This window comes from Coffea eugenioides, chromosome 10, assembly GCF_003713205.1.
Source record: "Coffea eugenioides isolate CCC68of chromosome 10, Ceug_1.0, whole genome shotgun sequence".
NCBI classification, from domain to species: domain Eukaryota; kingdom Viridiplantae; phylum Streptophyta; class Magnoliopsida; order Gentianales; family Rubiaceae; genus Coffea; species Coffea eugenioides.
This window is the reverse complement of record NC_040044.1, coordinates 18,189,876-18,209,845: the sequence shown is the minus strand read 5'-3', so window position 1 is coordinate 18,209,845 and position 19,970 is coordinate 18,189,876. Positions and strand designations below refer to the sequence as shown.

General features: G+C 35.8%; 2 protein-coding genes across 2 annotated transcripts; one reads left to right on the top strand and one right to left on the bottom strand.

The window, feature by feature from the left end:
• The first annotated feature begins 10,759 nt into the window (after nucleotides 1-10,759).
• Nucleotides 10,760-13,465, top strand: LOC113749816 (peamaclein-like). The gene is made up of 4 exons (XM_027293680.1): nucleotides 10,760-10,907; nucleotides 11,043-11,096; nucleotides 12,784-12,814; nucleotides 12,946-13,465. Exons 1-4 carry the CDS (start codon nucleotides 10,863-10,865, stop codon nucleotides 13,125-13,127), a joined length of 312 nt encoding a protein of 103 aa, XP_027149481.1. The 5' UTR covers nucleotides 10,760-10,862; the 3' UTR covers nucleotides 13,128-13,465.
• Nucleotides 13,466-17,703: 4,238 nt separating this feature from the next.
• Nucleotides 17,704-18,783, bottom strand: LOC113750537 (gibberellin-regulated protein 11-like). Its single transcript, XM_027294500.1, has 3 exons — nucleotides 18,721-18,783; nucleotides 17,995-18,037; nucleotides 17,704-17,885 (listed from the first exon to the last, which is right to left on the bottom strand). The coding sequence occupies exons 1-3, from the start codon at nucleotides 18,781-18,783 to the stop codon at nucleotides 17,704-17,706; spliced, it is 288 nt and encodes a 95-aa protein (XP_027150301.1).
• Nucleotides 18,784-19,970: the final 1,187 nt, after the last annotated feature.

Genomic DNA, 19,970 nt, shown 5'->3' with positions numbered 1-19,970 from the left:
ATGTGAAACCCCGCGAGGGCATTTTTGGGAAAAAGGAAAAACGAGCGAAATGAATGCAAAAGAAAGATGCAAAAAAACAAAACAAAAAGAAAAAGGAAAAAGATTTGATGCTGAAAGACCCTGTTGGGTGATGATAAAAAGTCAAACAAAGTCCAAGAATCTGGAGTCCAGATGGGGGCAATGTTGAAAAATGCGATCTTCGATGCAATGTCCTTTGGAAATTATTTCTTTAGCTATCGTTCTCAAGCCAAATTACAAGCTAATAAAGTCCATCGTTGATTTATTCATTCATGACAATCCAAAGTGAGGAATATGCTCATAAAAATCCATCATAAGGGTATAACCAGATTTCATATCATTTCTACCCAAAATTTTGCAAGCCCATGAAGCTTATACGTTGACTAAGTTTTCTTAAGAAATAAGGGTGACAAACTCTTTGCTTTCACTAAGATGTGATGTTGAATGGATTACATTTTTGAGCACAAGAGCCAGATAAATCTTAGCCTCTCATTTCCCTTAACCACCGCAAAATCAAAAATAAAGTCACTTGATTGGTCCTGAAAGACGAGCCAACTGGAAAGGGTCACCCACTACCCAAAGCACCGATGCTAAAAGTGAGGAAAAAATCTTCTTGAATTTGGTGTTATCTTGGAAATATTCATCATGAATTTTGCTATATGAGTTTAAGCAAGACATTTCAATTTTCTTCACATGCTATGCTTACTTTGTTCAAACAAATGGAGCGTCATCCAAGCAAAATTTTTGAAGTCAAGTGGGCCCATACTGGGGCAAATTTTTGTTTATGAGATTTCACAAAATAAGCCCACACAGGGGCAAATATTTGTGTAATCCAATTGAGGATTTCGTCCAAGAATCAAATAATGTATTTTTCAAGTCAATCACGCTGCCCTTTTCATGAAAATTTGAAGTGCATGTAAGCCCCTTGTGCAGGTATTCATAGTCGAAATCGACGAAAGAGCTTCTGAGTTGTGGAAGGGCGATGCCGAAGAAAGAGAAGAAAGAAGGGAAAGAGAAGGCCCTACACTGGGGCAAATTATTTTTGAAAAAAATTCTCTCGAAAAATCAGAAAATTCAAACGTCAAAAATCAAAAATCAAAATTCAAGTTTTTGTTACTTGGAAAATCAAATTTCTTGATTCCTGACAAATCAAATTCAAGTTCTTGACCAATTGGATGGTAGGACTGGGTCTTATCCCGCTGACCATTCACTTTATTACGTTGGGCCTGGATTTAGTGCCGCCAACATCACTTTATCACGTTGGGCCTGGATTTCGTGCCGCCAACATCATGTTATCACGTTGGGCTTGGTTTTCGTGCCACCAACTTCACAAAGATCACGTTGGGCCTGAGTTTCGTGCCGCCAACATCACATCACCATGTTGGGCCTGGACTTTGTGCCGCCAACTTCACAAAGATCACGTTGGGCCTGAGTTTCGTGCCGCCAACATCACATCACCAAGTTGGGCCTGGATTTTGTGCCGCCAACATTTCAAACATCAAGTTGGGCCTGGATTTCGTGCCGCCAACAGGTCAAATCTCAAGTTGGGCCTGGATTTCGTGCCGCCAACATCACTTTATCACGTTGGGCTTGGTTTTCGTGCCACCAACTTTACTTTATCACGTTGGGCTTGGTTTTCGTGCCACCAACTTCACTTTATCACGTTGGGCTTGGTTTTCGTGCCACCAACTTCACTTTATCACGTTGGGCTTGGTTTTCGTGCCACCAACTTCACTTTATCACGTTGGGCTTGGTTTTCGTGCCACCAACTTCACTTTATCACGTTGGGCTTGGTTTTCGTGCCACCAACTTCACTTTATCACGTTGGGCTTGGTTTTCGTGCCACCAACTTCACTTTATCACGTTGGGCTTGGTTTTCGTGCCACCAACTTCACTTTATCACGTTGGGCTTGGTTTTCGTGACGTTGGGCCTGGACTTGTGCCGCCAACATCACTTTATCACGTTGGGCCTGGACTAGGTGCCGCCAACATCACAAATGTCACGTTGGGCTTGGTTTTCGTGCCACCAGCACCAACATTCACCATGTTGGGCCTTGTGCCGCCAACTCACAAATCACGTTTGTGCTGGATTTAGTGCCACCAACTTCACAAAATCACGTTGGGCCTGGACTTTGTGCCGCCAACATCCCGAATGTCACGTTGGGCCTGAGTTTCGTGCCGCCAACAGTTCAAATGTCAAGTTGGGCCTGAGTTTCGTGCCGCCAACAGTTCAAATGTCACGTTGGGCCTGAGTCTCGTGCCGCCAACAGGTCAAATGTCACGTTGGGCCTGGATTTTGTGCCGCCAACATTCCAAAGATCCCGTGGGTCTATCCCAATTTTACATTTCTGTCCGGGTCTATCCCGTGGGTCTATCCCAATTTTACGTTTCTGTCCGGGTCTATCCCGTGGGTCTATCCCAAATTTAAATTTCTGTTCTGGTCTATCCCATTTTTTACATTCATGTTCGGGTCAGTCCCATTTTTTTTAGAATTCTTGTTCGTTGGAATCATTTTACAGCCGAATAACACAGGTAAGTATTTGGTGTCTACTTCTTTGTCTCAAGTTTTTTCAAAACTCAGACAAAGAGGGGCAAACTGTAGACACCAAATTTTTGGTGTTTTATTATTTATTTATTTATTTACTATTCGTTTTTATTTGTTCTATTTTTATTTGTATTTACTTTTAGTTTTAGTTATTTTATCCATTTTTAGCTAGAATTTCTCAAAGGAAAAAGAAAAGTGTTCAAAAAAATATGTTTTAGTTGTTTAGGATTTAGTTTCATTATTTAAAGAAAAAGGAAAAATGGAAAATGAAAAGATGATGAATTGGAATTTGCACTTTCTTGTTTCTAGTTTATTTTTCATCCAATGTTAATTAAATTTTTTGTTATTTATTTTTACTATTATCAATTTTAATTACTTTAAAAAAAAAAAAAAAAAAAAAAAAGGGAATACGCGATGGCAAGCTGCGTTTTTACGCAGCTTGCAAGTAAGGGCTCGGGCAGCCCTTGGCTGCAATTTTAGAGGAGACAATGGGAGTTTTAGGGTTGGGGTGGCCCCATATAAATAGAAGATGCAGCAGCAGCCGCAAGAAGAGAGAGGGCATCGAGCAAAAGAAGAAAAAAAAAAGAAAAAACAAAGGAGGAGTTTTTCGGTGAGCAAGGGGGAGAGAGCATCGAGAGGCAAACAGAAAAACTGAGCGAGGGAGAGGGTAGTTGACGGCCGGGGAAGAGAGAGGAAAAAACAGCTAGGGTAGCCGGAAAAAGAGTGAACCAGAAAACTAAAAGAGTGAGGGATCAGCGGGGAGGTTTAGAAGGCAACGAAAGAAAGAAAAGTAGAGAGCTTTGTCGGTTGAAGGCTGGGAAGAAAGAAACCAAAGGAAAGGTGACGGTTGAACAAATTAGAGAAGAGGACTGTTCGACAAAGCAGCAACCTTTGTAGCAGAAATTCTCGATGGCGGTTCTGGGGAGCCCGTACGCGTTGCTGGGCAGATTTCAAGGTCGCTCAACCGTGCTAATATTCACAGGTAAAAATGTGTGTTATCTGGTGGATTTTAACATGTTTTTACGAAAGATAAAGCCATCAGATGTGAATTTTTTTGTTAGCTACTGGGTCAAGCTCTCACTGGTTCTCTGATTCTGCCATTTTACTTATTTGCTAAGATCTGATTCGGTAGGAACCCATGAGAGGAGTTATGGGGTTTAGGGTTTTCTATAGTGGTCATACGGCGAACCCATGAGTTTCTGCTAAATGTTTACAACCAGTTTTGGCGTTTTGAATAGGCAAACCCAGGAAAATGGTTTAAATTGCAGGCAAGTCTGCTTTGATGGTTTTGGGCCGTTGCTTCGTTGTTTTCTTCTTGTTTGTGTTTGAGTCTCAATGATAAACGTAGAGAATGGTGAGCTTTATTGCCTGCTTGGAGTCTGATTCTTTGTATACGCATGTTCGACAATAAAAATGAATGGAAATCTGGTTGGACGAAATTGCAGCAAACTCCATTCTTGCTTTTGAGTATTTTTGGATTGTTTGAAGAGTTTGATTCGCATGTTGCTGGTGAATTTTGATGTTTGAACCGTAGTTGGTTTACTCATTCCTACAATAGATATCATGAAGTTATGTCGCAAGCTTTGCGAAATTGCAGAAAGCTTGCGGCACCTGTTCCTTTTTCTTCTATTGCTGTTTTTGTTGTTTGCGTTGGAAATAGAATTGTTGCAGAGAATGCTTCTTTCATTGCATGCATAAATCTATTCTGCGCTTTGCTTGTGGTTTGCACGCGAACGGCCGGATTCATACCAGTTTTCCTCTGGCGGAACAGGCTTGTAGTCTGCCATTGTTGTTCATTTCTGCACTTTTGAATGAAAATTGTCAGTTTGCCCATCTGAAAAACATGGAGAGGTGTTTGCTGTGATGACTGAGTTTTTGGTGTGTTCTTGATTGCAAGATTATGGTTGGAGTCTTAGGTTCTTATCCTGTGAATTGGTTTTGGAGTTGGGCAGAATTTTAATACACTTTATGTTATGTTTTGGTAAGCTACAAGTTGGCAAAAACAGGAAAAACGTTGCAGAAGCTGGTTTTCTTTTCCTCTTCGTGGATTGCATGCTTATGCATGAAATAATTTCTGAAAATTGCACTTTGACCCCCCAAGTTCCCCTTTGTTTCACTATGACCCAACCAATTGAACAATTTCCTCAATTTGGTCCTTGACAATTTTAATTCTACAACTTCATTGCTTGTTTGTTTTAATTAATTACTATGCTTTGTTCCAATTGCATTTAATTCATGACTTTAGGGGCTTTATGACCAAGGGAGCTTTGTTTTGCACATTTTCTTTAATTTTCCCAAATAAATTGGTACCTTGACCATTTCTTTTATTTTGGAGGGTAAATTAGTAATTTCACTATGTTGGGGCGTCGCTTCAAGGGAGGTACACTCTATCCCTCATTTGCACTTCATTTGACCCTACGTGCTCCTACGTGTTATGTGAACATGCATGCCTACTCCGCTTTCCTTGCCTCCTTGTGTGCATTTACTTGCTTTTGCTTTTATTTAAGTTTTATGGGGTATGTGTACACCTCTTGGCTTGTAATAGATAGGGCTCGTAGAGCATCTGGTCCATTTCCCCTTCCCCTTTATGCTTTCATGGGGTATGTGTACACCTCTTGGCTTGTAATAGCTAGGGCTCGTAGAGCATCTGGTCCATTTCCCCTTCCCCTTGGTTGCTTGTTTTTGTTGCTACATGTTTAGTTGCTTTAGTAGGCTCTTGCATCTAGTCGAGCATGCTAAGTGCTACGTGCTACGTGTTTACGAGCGTTTTGGCATGTCTACTTGCTTTCATAACCATGAATGAATGGAATGGATGAATGTACGTCACCACACTAGTCCAATGCTAGTTGTGGCTCATTAGGCCATCCCTTTTTGTTAGTGCATATTTGCATGTTCACTACATGTCATGCATTTTTCTTAGTTTTATCATTTGGCATGCTCCTCGAGCCCCTTTTCCCTCATTTTAGGATTCTTTGCATCTCATGCTAGTTAGGGTACATTTGCCTGAAGAGTCCCCTTTCGATAAGGGAAACGAGCGAGTGTGGCTACTCGATAGCCTTAGCACGCTAGTTTTGCCTTCTAATCAAAGGGAAGATTAAGTCACAAAGTTAGGACTCCCCGTTCCCGTCTTGATGCATTCCTATAGGATTCATGCATTCTATTCATTCACTATCACATACACTTACTTTATATTCTAACCCTTTTTCCACATTCTCACTTCACACTACTTTTGGACGTTTTCACTTAACTACTCACACTTTACACTTTTATTTGCACACGTGCACCTTTATATCCCTTCACTTGCACACGAACACTTTTTATCTTCATTTGCACACCTCCACTTACATCCTATTATTTTTATCATTTTTCTCATTTCACACAAACTCACATTTTCACATGGCATGCATTCCACTCATTTGTACGTCATTTAGATTTATGTGTGACCTCTCCAAAGGATCATTACTGGGCTTCACAATTAATGTGATTGGCACCACTCAACCTTTGAAGAGAAATTTTCCCCATGTCCCCTAGGTCTAGGTTTTTGCATTCACGTAGTCATATCCAACATGCGATACATACCTTGGGTAGAAAAATTAGGAGAAAATGGTTTAAGTCACGCAACTAGCCTTGGCTAGGTCGAAGGGGTGCCTTGGATTTTTATCCTTGCCTTCCCCTTCGTCAAATGTGACCCCCGATCTCTCTTTTGGTTACGTAGACCCGAAAGTTCTCTAAAAGGGTTTATTTACTTTTTTCATTCAAAAACAAAAATCATTTTTGGGTGACTTGGTACACCCTAACTCTATACCAAGTGGCGACTCCATTTTTCAAAAAACCCTTTTTGAACTTTATATGGCCAAACCGTCGCTTTATCAAGTCCCATGGCCTTTATTTTCATTTTGCACACGTTCACACCACACAACACATCACAACACATCATATCAAAAAGTGGGGCGCGACAGAGCTCTAATACCACTTGTTGGGGTATCAAGCTAACTATTTGAAATATGAAATGCCAACAATTTAATAGATAACAAGAACTAGCACAAATAATGAGTCACACATAAAATTAACGTGATTCGCCTTAATCACCAAACCTATTATGGAAAGAAAAATGTGTTCTTATTATGAGAGAGAAAAGACTATAAGATTACAACTTGATTCCCAAGTTCAACCCTTATATAACTACTCTCTCCTGCCAAGAATTCTTTCATCTCTTTTCTTGTGTATTAGAATGCCAATTTACCTATTTATAGAGAATGTTACTCGACCAAGAATCAAATAATAATAGGAAACAATTGCTAATTCATAAACTTATATAGAACGAGAAATAACTTTGCAACTACTTCAACTAACTAAAGAAGGGCAAACTGTTTCAATAGCCCTCAAACTATTATGAAATTTAACTTTTGTTACTACAACTATTAACTAATAAGTTTTAACCCTCCAACTAATTAAAATATATAATCCTAACCCTTCTATCAACTTGAGTCGTTATATTTAATAGAAATAGCATGACATGTGTAGCAGTGGCCCTTAAACTCTTATAATGTTTGACTTTTGACCCTCTAATTATTAACTGATAAATTTTATCCTTTCAACTAATTAAAACATATAATCCTAATCTTTTCGTTAACTTGAGTTGTTACGTTGAATAGAAGCATCACCATGTGCATGGGCATGGGCATAATTGAGGGGCATTTTCATCTTCATAGGACATGTGATAGGGTAAAATTTTTTTTACCTCCATTTGACTCATAACTAATTTACCAAGTCTCTAATTGCTGAACTTGACCAAAATTAATTGAAAACTCGAAACCCTGAACAAAGAGATTCCAACAAGGATAGGCAACTTGAAGAAATTGAGTTGCCGTCATTTGGAATTTAACTCGATTTTTGGTGTTGTTCTAGATTCATTGTGTTCATGTGCTTCTCTTAATGACATAAATTAGTCATACAATTCATTTTTCTGGGAGTATTCCAACAAGCCTTTGTTTTCTTCCAAACTTGAACATTCTAAATTTTTCAAATTAACAATTCTCTAGTGAGATTTCTCTGAGCTTTACATCATTACACCTAAACCTTCTTGATTCGTTAAAAATAGGTTAGATGGCCACATCCCAAATTCTTTATCAATAGATGTTTATGTTTGACATAACTACTCAAGTTGTTGGGAAGACTAGGATTACACATTTTAATTAGTTGGAGGGTTAAAACTTTTCAATTAATAGTTGGAGGGTCAAAAGTTAAATTTTGTAATAATTTGAGAGCCATTGGGCATTTTGCCCATCCTATGAATCCTATAGTTCTGTTAGACATAATGATTCAATCTGACGGAAGGGTTATAATTATATGTTTTAATTAGTTGAAGAGTTAAAACTTATCAGTTAATAATTGAAGGGTCAACAGTTAAATTTCATAATAGTTTGAAGGCCACTGGGGTATTTTGCCCACCAAACAATCAAGAAACTAATTACTTTCCTACAAAACAATGAACTTGCTGAAAAGAAATTAAGCGAATGTTCTAAGAATTATTTCCAATAGAATGCCAAATCCTTTGCCACCACGATGATGCTTTGGTGATGACTTAACTGTTAATATATATTATTTCTTTTTGTTGGAAATACATGTGAAGATGAGATTACTCCAAACAATTAGTCAAAAAAATTTAAAAAAAAAAACATGTTTTTTAAGCACTATTTAACTGGTAAAAAACATTTTGTGAACCACGTATTTAAAAACGTTTATAAAAAGTTGAAGGAAAATGTGTTTTTAACCATGTATTGACTGGTTTCCGTTCATAGGCAACTCCACATGGATAAAGTCTCCAATTGGTAATTGAATCTTGCATGGATAGAATACAAGTCTAGGGCAATTAGGGTACTATATCAAAGAATTTGCTTGTGAAACGTCGAAAAATACAAAGCAAGGGGCAAGTGAAATAATTATCCAATATCCTTTCTTGTAAAGGTGTCACTGGAGATTGAACCGAACATTAATAGAATGCTCGTACACATAAATCAGTTAAGTTATTTATTTACTGTAGCCAATCTTTGTTTGCTCTTGTTTCGCAATTCTTGAGAAATTCAGTAAATATTTTAAAGAAAAATTGGAAATCTACACTATATTGATTTCACTGTGCGTGAGAACTGTTCATTTTTTCCCTATTGATTGTGTTTATATATATAGGATTAATTTAATATGCACTGACAGTGTATACATTGTTAAATTTAGATGAATGACAGTTATATAAAATTTAAATTTGAAATTCTACTTTTTGACATATATCATGGATTTAATGGTAGTAGTATATATACTATAAATGTATATAAAATTTACTCATATTTGTGTGTGTGTGTTTTTTTTATATAAAATATCATAATTTCATTAAAATCTACACTAATATCAGAAATTATATCATCAAACATACACAAATATCAAAGAATAGATCTAAAGAAAGGATACTCCAAATCTGAAAAACAATAAAAATTACATTGTAAAGATCCAAATTTAAAAAATGATTGTAGTTTAAAAAATGATTGTAACTCCACGAACATCTGTGCATGCTTTCAATCGTCAGATCTACTGATTAACTACTTCAAGTTTAAATATTATGGTGAGATCTATTGAATAAATCCAAGAAATTTCAAATCTGATAATCAAAATCTGAAAAAACTAAGATATAATAAAAGAAAAATGAAAATTTATCAAAAATTCTTACTAGGAATTCCTAGCAGTGAATAAAACTTTCACTAAAAAATTAAAGAGAAACGAAAACTCTCACTAGACAATTCTAAGAGATTTTTTATTCACACAATTGAAAAGAAACTATAGAGAGGGTTTTTTCCATGGAAAATGATGAGATTCTCTCCAATGGGAGAGTTGAAGGAAATTTAGTTAGAGAACTTTTTCTAGAGAGAAGCGGAGAGAAGGAAGACATGTGTGTGTGTTATATATCAACAAAATGGGGCGATTTGTGAAATGCTTCACCAAAGCAATAAAAATTGAAGTAAAGCGATGCTCTTACTTTGTTGTGCAACAACATTTTGTCTTTTCTTTCTTTTTTCATCCAACAAATTGAGCCAGCCTGTCGACAGATAGCACCAAAGAACTTGACTCGTGCAATACATGCACTGCATTCAATTCAGTCCGATCTTTGTTATGAAAGATTTAGAGAAAATCCAATATCATATCGTGGCAAGGGACCATCTGCTTTATCGCCCATACGTTTCTCCGACAATCCAAGCAGCAACAGCTGTGCTATTGCCTTAAATCTTGAAGAAATCAGCAAATGATAAAACAATCTTGCAAAGATAAAAGACATAGAAGTGAAAGGGCCCTTCACTGGAGGGTAGTAGCCATTTTGCTCCAAAGATGAAGTAAATGCCCATTAGACTCGGACGACTGTTTTGTGGTGAACCCCGAAAAACATGATTTGACTTGCCCCTCTTATCTTCTAAGACGTTCCAGAGAGACACGGGGCTCACAATTTGTGTTTCGTATAATTTCATATAAGTTGAGATCTGGTATAAATCAATAGAGTTTTGGTGTAAATCAGGTCTAGTTTGATGTAAATTAGGTACAATTTGGTATAAGTTAATTATTATCATTTAGTATAAATTGAGGATAATTTGGTGTATATTGAGAGTAAATTATTAATTTTCACCAATTTGTATGAAATGGAACTGGTGAGGCCCCATTTCCCTTTTACCAAATGAGTTTAAAAATGAACTTATGAGAAGTTTGAAATAGAGGGGCTTCAAAAAATATAGGGTGTGAAAACAATTAAAAATAATAAGAAGGTCACAAAAATTATTTCATGCCGTGGAATATTCTGGACGTAATAAATAATGCGATAACATACCAAATTTGGTGCATGTCTATGGTCCTCCAACATGATCTACTAGGCTGGCAAATTGGACATACAAAAACGAAATAAACAAGAAAATATCTTACAAATCGTAATGAAAAAACAATTGATGGGAGACAAGAAGTATACGTAAATAAAAATTAAGAAAACACATAATTAATTTTTTATGTACCACCGCCAATATACTAAGAAACATAAATGCATTGCTGTATATTTAAGAATTGAAGTTCAAATTTATATTAGAATCAAATGACATGCATCTATACTCGCTAATATATAAGTGATAAAGTTTAATCTTTCACGCATGATGGCCTATAAAAGGCTCTACTCATTGAACGGCTTTGTTTGTGAAGCTCTCAATTACTATCATCTTCACCAGCATTGTTTCTTTTGACTCCTCCCTATACATACCGCAAAATCCCTCTTCAAGAAATGAAGCTTTTCAGCCTTTTCCTTGTTGCCGTCCTCCTTCTACAGGTTTGTTTCGGGTCGCTAACGCCACCAACTAGCTAGCAAAGGAAAATAAGCTGATCTTTCTTGATAGCTGAAAATGTCATTGCCTGCACTTGCAGTTTCCAGTTGTGTTTACTTTCTACATTTCACATATTTCAGGTTTTCACAGAGGCATTGTCCGTCAGTCACACCACCACTCCTCAGACTCATCAGGTCGTTCATTTAGGTTTTCCTTTTTCTTCCCCCTTTTTTAAGTTTTTTTCCTTCTCAATCTTTATATTGTAATTTTTCCATGCAACCATTAGACATCTTACCAACAATCATGTAGCAGTCCACTTCATTTCTTTTTCATATTTTGTTAATATTTCATATAAACAGTAGAAGTTCCCTGAATTTTCTACATATTGCGGCCCTTTAGGCAGAGGTTCAGAAGCGGAATGCGGTTTAAATGAGCCATCTCACATAAATTTTAGGTTCCACTAATGGAGTTCACCTAAGGCCCCGCTTATCTTCTGAGATATGGTCCATGTAAACTTGGCCTATATTCAAATTTGCATCCTTTGACATGGCAACCCAAAGCCTTATGAAGTAGGCAATTATAATTGATGATCTATTAAATATAATTAACAACGTAAACAAACTATACCAAGAAGATCTATAAATCAGTCAAAAAGTTGAGGGAAAAAACTAGAATTCATACTGACTTCATTTTAGAGATACTCAAATATTTGGTTAAAAATGCGAAGTATATCTAACAACTAGGTCGAAATCCATGAGCTAAGTTATATGTTAGCCCACAATTGATGAAGAAAAGCGCTTTCTTGCTTATAATTTGGACCAGAATATGTAACAATTTGAATAGAGTTTGGAAATCATTGCATAGATTGTTTTCATGTTTTGAATTTCTCCCTTTGTTTTTTGCAGTCTTGAGTTAGTTCCTCTTTGCCTGATCTTTACATATGATTAATGTTTCAATCAGTCTGCTTTGACATATTCCTTTCCTCGTTCACTCTCCTGAATCATTAACTTCAAACTGTTCTGCCTCCAAACTTCTTCATTTGAATTTTGAAGGTATAGCACAACAGTGAAAGGTTGTCTGATTGAGATTGTACAGATATGGTGGGAATATAGGGCCTTGTTCTCGTTTGCTTAGTGAAAATCCGATTGTGGAAAGTGATTATGAAGAATAGTTAGAAGCAGTAAGAATTATTTTTTGGTAGGTTAAGGAGTTTATCCTTTTTTATCATTAAAAATATATAACCTAAATGTAAAGTCAATGTGGACATAAAAAAGAATTAATTGTTCAAAATCAGAACCTATAATTAGTTAAAATAATCAACTAAGAATAAGGCCTAAATGCTATAAGAAGGATTCTACAGAATTGAGAAGGGAAGGGAGAGGGGAATTGGTTAACTTTGGATCCACTTTTACAATTTTGGTATTACATTTCATGTTATACTATTTACCCTATATTTGGAGCCTCTATTATACTTTGGTGTTACTGTTTACCTTGACACAAAATGGAGCATAACATAAAAAAGTACAAGCTTAAATACGAAGGATCCTAAGCCCTAACACTATTTTGGAATTTAGGTTGCCAGTGGACCAATCTTAGACATATACCATGTGGCTGCAAATGCCCGACATCGACTACACGCAGCCTCGACTCTTGACGAGACAACGTCCAAGACAAATTATTAGGGAGATGGGCTAATACTCTGATTTTGCTCAGTAGACCATTTGAAAGAGAAAGAAAAAAATGCATGTTTTTCAAACGTATAACTTGATTCAGTATAAATATAAATAAGAAAACTAATCAACAGACAACCCGTGCTTTAAAAAGAAAATCATTTTCTAGTTCCTGCTAATTCTGATTTTGATATGTTACCTTTTCATGCAGGTGGACGGTCGGTCTAAACCTCCAAAAATTAGTAAGTCATAAGTTAAATTCAATTCCTTAGCCAACTCTAGTTCTTGAAATTTCCCAGACAAATTTGGTTGAAGATTAGCTCTTAAGTTTTATAATTCCCGTGAACTTATAATTTTTTATGCTGTAATACAGATTGCAGCTATGCATGCTCGAGAAGATGTAGCAAGGCATCAAGAAAGAATGTTTGCACCAGAACGTGCAAGGCCTGCTGTGCAAGGTGCAACTGTGTTCCACCAGGAACTTATGGAAACAAGGAACTTTGTCCCTGCTATGCCAGATTGAAGACCCGAGGGAACAAGCCCAAGTGCCCTTGAGCCTTGAATGCTCCCTTTCTGTATAATCATTAGTAATAATAATCATTGCTTTTCCTGTGTGTGGAAGTATCAAAGAATAGCCCCAAAAAAAAAAAAGTATCAAAGAATAAATTGAGATGAGTGACTGCATTTTCTTGGCGCTTGGTGGTCAGGGTAACTGTTGAGTATTGCTTATTAGATTTTGACGATATAGAACATGCCCATAGAAAAAAAAATTCCAGTGAGAGGTCTCTGTTGTTGTCCATGAATGTTTTATGTAAATTAGCAAAACTTCCTATCCTTTAGCTCAGATAACTCAAATAAAACTTTAAAGTTAAGGGACCATATCGGTTATCTAATTGTTGTTGTTGGTTTTTTTTTTTTTTAAGTTAATGGGATATTCGGAATTCAGGACCTTCTATTTATAATCCCTCATATCCTACCATCCAACCCAATCCTCCCCCATTTAATTGTTGTTTTAATGGTAAGCATGAAACTTAGATGACTTTTCCATTACATTTTCTTAATTTATCATCAAGGGTCCTTCATTGTTAATTTTTGTGATAATAAGAAACTACATAGGGACATAGTGATAAATAAGGGACCATGTTTGTAAAGTTTCAGAAGATAAAGGACCAAAATGATTATTTTCTCTTCTCATTTTATTACATTATGCTTGGCTTTTGTAAATGATTTGTCTACGCAGTGAAGATAATTGTCAGGCTGTTTATGGGTGGACAGATTCCGTGTTTTTGTAAAATTCTCAATGGCGTTAAATTCAGACCAAATAGTGATTCATCTAAACTAATGGATCAGAGTCAATTGGTCAGACTCTTCTCAACAATCCATTGACATCAACATGATGTTATAATTATTTTTTATTTTTATAATTTTAAAAATATTGAAATTAAGTTCTTGATTATATTTTGGTCAACTATATAAAACGTTCCAAAAATATCAAGCTTGCTATCGTATATACACCTAAAAATTATGTATAAAAATGTAAATTCATATCTAAAATATGTTCATTCTCAAAACTACTTAAAAAACTAAATTAAAATAAAGCATACCCAGTTCGAGATTTTTTTTGTTAGGAATATGGCTTTCTAATTAAAGTTGGAACCATTGATGATAAATTAATAAGATGATAGAGATAAAAACTTCTTGGTTTAGAGATTGTTTAGGGGTATGAGTAATTTTGATGTTTATACTGAATAGGTAGCCTTTTTTTTTTGTTCCTATTAATAAATGAAAGTTTTACAATTTCTCAAATTATGTTTGGAAATAACAAGAGAGGAAAGCAATTGAACCGAGTCAAAACAGTCGAATCGAATCATTGGTTTGACCGATTTTTGATAATTTTGATTGAATTTTTACTAAAACGATTTTGTACTCTTACCCACCTCGGGAAGAAGGTCAATTCATGGTCAAACCGGACCACTAGAAATTCTAGGATCTTATTCTAGGGCCTGGAAACAAAGTTTTCTCTAATGGTAGTTTTATTTTGGCTCGCCTTAAAAGAAAGGGGGGAAAGGCAAAATATATGCTTATTCAACTAAGTTTTAAGGGGATTGAGACATAATTTAATGCCAATTCTTTTTTTTTTTTAAACAAGTATGGAATTTAAGAAGCGGAGTGAGAGATTTAAATCAAAACCTCTAATTTCTAAAACTTTAACCTTAGCCACAATCAATTTTTATCTGTGATTTGCTTAATTAATTTGTGAACAAAACTCAAATAAAATTGTGCGGAATGAAACTTAATTTTTGTATAAGGTAGAATTTGACTTATACTTTACCTCTAGAGTTACAAAAATAGTTGCCACGAACCCATTCAAACATGTATGCTCCATTTTTTTTTTTAAATTCTCCCATTTCTTTCTATACTCTTTCCATCCCCAATTACCAAGTATAAGATTTCAATCCTGAATCTAATAAGAGAGAAAACTCTTAAGAGTCCCTCCTGTCACAAGTGAGAAAACGCATTTTAACTTATTTTTATTAGTTTTTATTATTTCGGCCCTCTTCTTACCAAGAGCTGAGGATTGCCCGTTCAGTTACGTCAATGACGATGTCATGCAATGGATCATGGGCTTCACGCTTCAGTTGTCATTAGTATCAACTGCACAGTATAATGTAAAATGTAGGACAACTAATATAGATACTAACATGCCCAGTCTGGGTTCGGTCCAGTGATTGTAACCCAGTTGGGTGAGAGCCACCAACCGGATCGAATCCCAGTCGTTACCATTGATCGATGATGTCGGGCAGCCTCTCGCGATCACGCAGTGGGATTAGTTGGGGCGTACGGTAACCAGTCCTCGGCCCCAGATACCCACTGTGATGAAAAAAATATATATATATATATATAGATACTAACATAACAAATGTAAACACTAATACAATAAAATAAAAAACATAACAATTTTTTAACTCATTAAAATTGGTGTTTTATATTTAATCTACTCTAACGAATTTCAGAACTTCCAAATCTCCCACCTTTAACTGTACTCTACAGTCACTATTGTGACTGCAGAGGATCTCAATCCGTTGGAAATGGGGTAGGGACGGTCATGATTTGGCCAAAAAATTTTGTGCGATCCAAATAATAAGTTGTGCATCGATTTTCACACTGTGTGTGGGACCCGCAAAATTTTATACTAAAGTTACACGTTGTGCAAATAAAGTTACGCCGTGTGTAACCAAAATTACGCGCTGTTGAAAATGACCAAAACCGTTGGGGACGGTTGTACGTGCCCCTTGTCCCAATCCGTCATGCAGCATACACAACATACTAATGAGTAGAGATAGAGAGATATGATATAAATTTTAGAATAAATTGCAAAAAAGGTTACCAAAGTATTTAAAACTGCACCGGTCGATTACTTAACATTTTTTTTACTCAAAAAAGTCACTCATCTCTTTAAAACGAGCCTTATGGATCATTTCAGCGAGCATAACATTTAAGCCAACTGGAAATTAGCAATTTAACTTGTTAGTGCAGGTTTTCAAGCATAAAGGTGTCCAAAAATAATTACCCAAACTTTTTCAAAAAAAAAAAAAAAAACTCAAACTTCAAGACTGATTTGTATTTTGATCAAAGCTAAAAGGAGTTAAATGTAATGAAACCAAAAAAAAAAAACACGCCAACACTGTATTACCTCTTCTTCCTCTCACCGTCCCGGCACGCATCCCAGCACCCCCAACACCTGACCTTCGCAGATCGGGTCCCTACACGATTGTCAGCAAATTTCATAAAAGGAGCAGAAGTTGCTGGCAAATTTCAAGAACTTTTGTCAGTTTACTTGAAAAGGCTTTTGGCATTTGAAAATCTATTTAAGGTGAATAATTCGTTCAAACAGCCTGCTCTTGTGAAGACCATTATTGCCGTTGTTGTCGCTGGTGAGAAGAAGCCAAAAAATGCGCTGTTGCTCCAAAGAAAGAGGCTGTGATAAGAAGCAGCCGAAGAAAGCATTGTTTTGAGTTAGGAATTTCATTTTTATTTTTTTATTTTTTTAAATTTTTTGACATTTTTACGCTAAAAATCTATATTAACAGGTCATTTACTTGTTCCGGTCACGTTAAGAGCTAAACTCGCTAGAGCTAAACTCGCTACAATGACGTAAAAGGCTCGTTTTAAGGAGATGAGTGACTTTTTTGGTAAAAAAAGAAAAAAGTTAAGTGAACAACTTGTGCAACTTTAAATAATTTGGTGACTTTTTTGGGCTATTTACTCTAAATTCTATACGTCAGTATTGTTCTTGATTCTTGAAAGTTGAAACGGGTCTGTACTTACAAATTCGTGGGGAATTGAGCAAAGTAACTACTAGCAAAGACATTATTGACAAATTCTGTACTCAATTGACTTCTTTATCTTAACCACTGGGCAATGGCTCAGTGGCCACCAGGGGACTGAAGTCCCTCCTTAGGCTGTTGGGAGGGTTTCAATCTCATCAGCAGTGAAAAAAAATCTAAGAGTTGTGTCATAGCACTCCCTTGGTCTAGTTGGGTCTGTATACCTACTAACCCCTACAACAGTCTCCTTAGGCTCCCCCTCCCCCTAGATTAGAATAGAGTAGGTTATACAAATGTATTGTTGCTGACAAAAAAAAAAAAAAAATTGACTTCTTTATCTTGCTGATGTTTTAATAAAAGTAACTACTAGCAAAGACATTATAGACATAGAAAATGGCGTGGGGATTTGGCAGAATTAGACAAACCTAGCAAGATGAAGCACACCATTAATTACCACCAAGATATGGAAATACAAAGATTCGGCTCAACCCTTTCAATACAGCTAAACTAACAAGACCATCATATTCCCAAACCATGCGAAACAATTTTAAGGAAAGAAAAAATGAAAAAAAAAACAAATAACCCACAGAAACTACTTATTAAAAGATTAATGTTGTTTTATATCATCTAAAAGCATCAAATTGACATAAAGCATTTTTCACTTTTGCATTCAACATGTATTCTTCATCATAGTGATTTTGGTGCCATGCATTTGCATTCAACAGCATTCTTCATCCTTTTATGCTTTCCAATATTTTTCCGGATATATATATATATATATATAGGGCACCTTTTTTTTTTAATTAAGGGCACTTGTGCCTTCCTCCATGAGTTGTCATGCGGGCATAGCAAGGGCAGACATCTTCATTCCCGGAGGTGCCTGGAGGAACGCAGTTGCACCTCTGGCAGCAAGTATTGCAAGCCCTAATGCACATTTTATGCCTCGAAGACTTGCTGCACCGATATGCACACTTTTCTGGACAATCTGTTAAAACAAAGTGCAAAGGCATAATTGGAAAATTAATATTTGATTAAAAAAATTGACCTAATAAAGCACATAAACTAATGACACTAGTAATATTAGGCATGTGTACCGATGGTGGCTTTTTCGACTGTCAGGTCGTTGTCACCATTTATCTGCAAATCATTTTGACAATGGTTATTAAATTAGCAAGATTTGCCTCCCTTAATTACATATATTCAAGAAAAACAGAAATACTAGCTTTACAAGTTGGTTCAAATACATTATGGTTATTCTAACTGTTCGAATTTTATAGGAAATGTCAGCGTCGCAAACAGTTAGTATAATTTTTTTTTTTATTTTGAGAGAGTTAAAAAAGGATGTTTAATTAATGATCAAAATCCTATAGTATATGTACAAAAAAAAAATTTATATATGAATGCAGAGATCTTACGGTTGGAAAAGCTCAAATATTCTTTTGAAGTGCATTCATTAATACATGATCAAGCAACAAAATATGGGATTTTTGCTCATGCTAACTACTTCAAGTATGCTAATTCTATGAAAATGGTAAAAGGGAAACAAATTTTCCAGTAATGACTGAGATTTTAACAAATTATTTTTCTGAAAAGTGAACTTTATTGTTAACAAAACTAAAGGTTGCCTTCCTTGATGAACATATATTCGTCCCCTCCCATTTCGGAGATTCTGACTTCCAGGATTCCGACATTCTGACTCATATTTCTTCATGTGTATGAATGTAAAGTTGCAAGATTACTGTGTCAACTTGGAATTATCTCACCTAAAAGCATCAAATATAGAACAAGATTAAATAGGCTTGCAAGAACTCTTGACCTACCCCATGAACAAGGATTAGACAGAGGAAAGCCACAAGCAGTGCTGCGTTTTTTGAGCTCGCCATATCAAAAGTTGGAAACTACAAAATTTTCTAGCAGAAAGAAAAGAGAAGAACTGACGTAAATTGTGTGAAAAAAAAGTGATGACCATTTCTTATATAGGAAAATGTCCATATCGATTTAGGTAATTTGGGTGGTTTATTTCCTTTACGTGTACGTAGGAAAATCAAGTGACTCTAACAGACTTCCTATTCATCCATTTTAAATGCAATTTCTGCCTGACACGACCAAGTCTTAGCAGTGATCCGTTGAAGTCTCCATTCTGAAGCTATTAGTATGCTACATCTATCACTCTATTTAGGGTAAAAACAAATTAAGCACTTGGAAGTTAAATTTTAGCTTTAAGCTATGACTATTAGCACTTCACTTTTTATATATGATACTTACTTTTCTTTTTATTTTTTGAAGGAAATTATAAGGACGAGTAATAAAACAGAAACAGTTACGGTACTTAGTTTTCTTTTTTAAAAAAGAAATAGAGGCTCATAAGTAAAATTCTACTTGAGAGATAGACTTGGACGCAGCTTTAAAGACTTCTACTTTTACGACTTTTGTAAACCCTTGATCTCACCAAGTCCAAGGGTTGTTGTTAAATCACTATTCTAGCTCCAATTATGTTTAGTCAAAAGATATTGCAAATAAATGACTTTTGTACATGCATAACCATCGAGTTACAAGGAAAAAAATAATAATAACTCTCCTCAAACTGATTGTCTTCAATCCAATGCTCGTGATTGTAGGAATATGGATTTGACCCAAATTCTTGATCCAAATAGTATCCATATCATGCAATATATTTGTAAATGTCGGATAAATATTTAGATATTATCTGGTTGATTAATTAATTTATCACATAAAAGACTACTTGTTTTAGATAAGATTAGCTTCCTGACAGTGTGGTTGAAATGAGAACAATTATCTAGAGATTTATCTGATGGTCTCTTATTTTTTTCTTTAATAGATACCAGGTACAACGTACAATTTTTGTAACCCTATTGTATTTTTTCATACATATTCTCTACATCCATCCTAAGACTTGAAGGGACATGCTTGTTGTTGTAGTAGCAGTGGACTACAGCGCATGGAATCATGGAAGACTTGAAAGGACATGATTGTTATTGTAGTAGCAGTGGACTACAACGCATGGAATCACGGAAGAAGACAGCCAGTTGCCGCATGGAACGCTAGATTT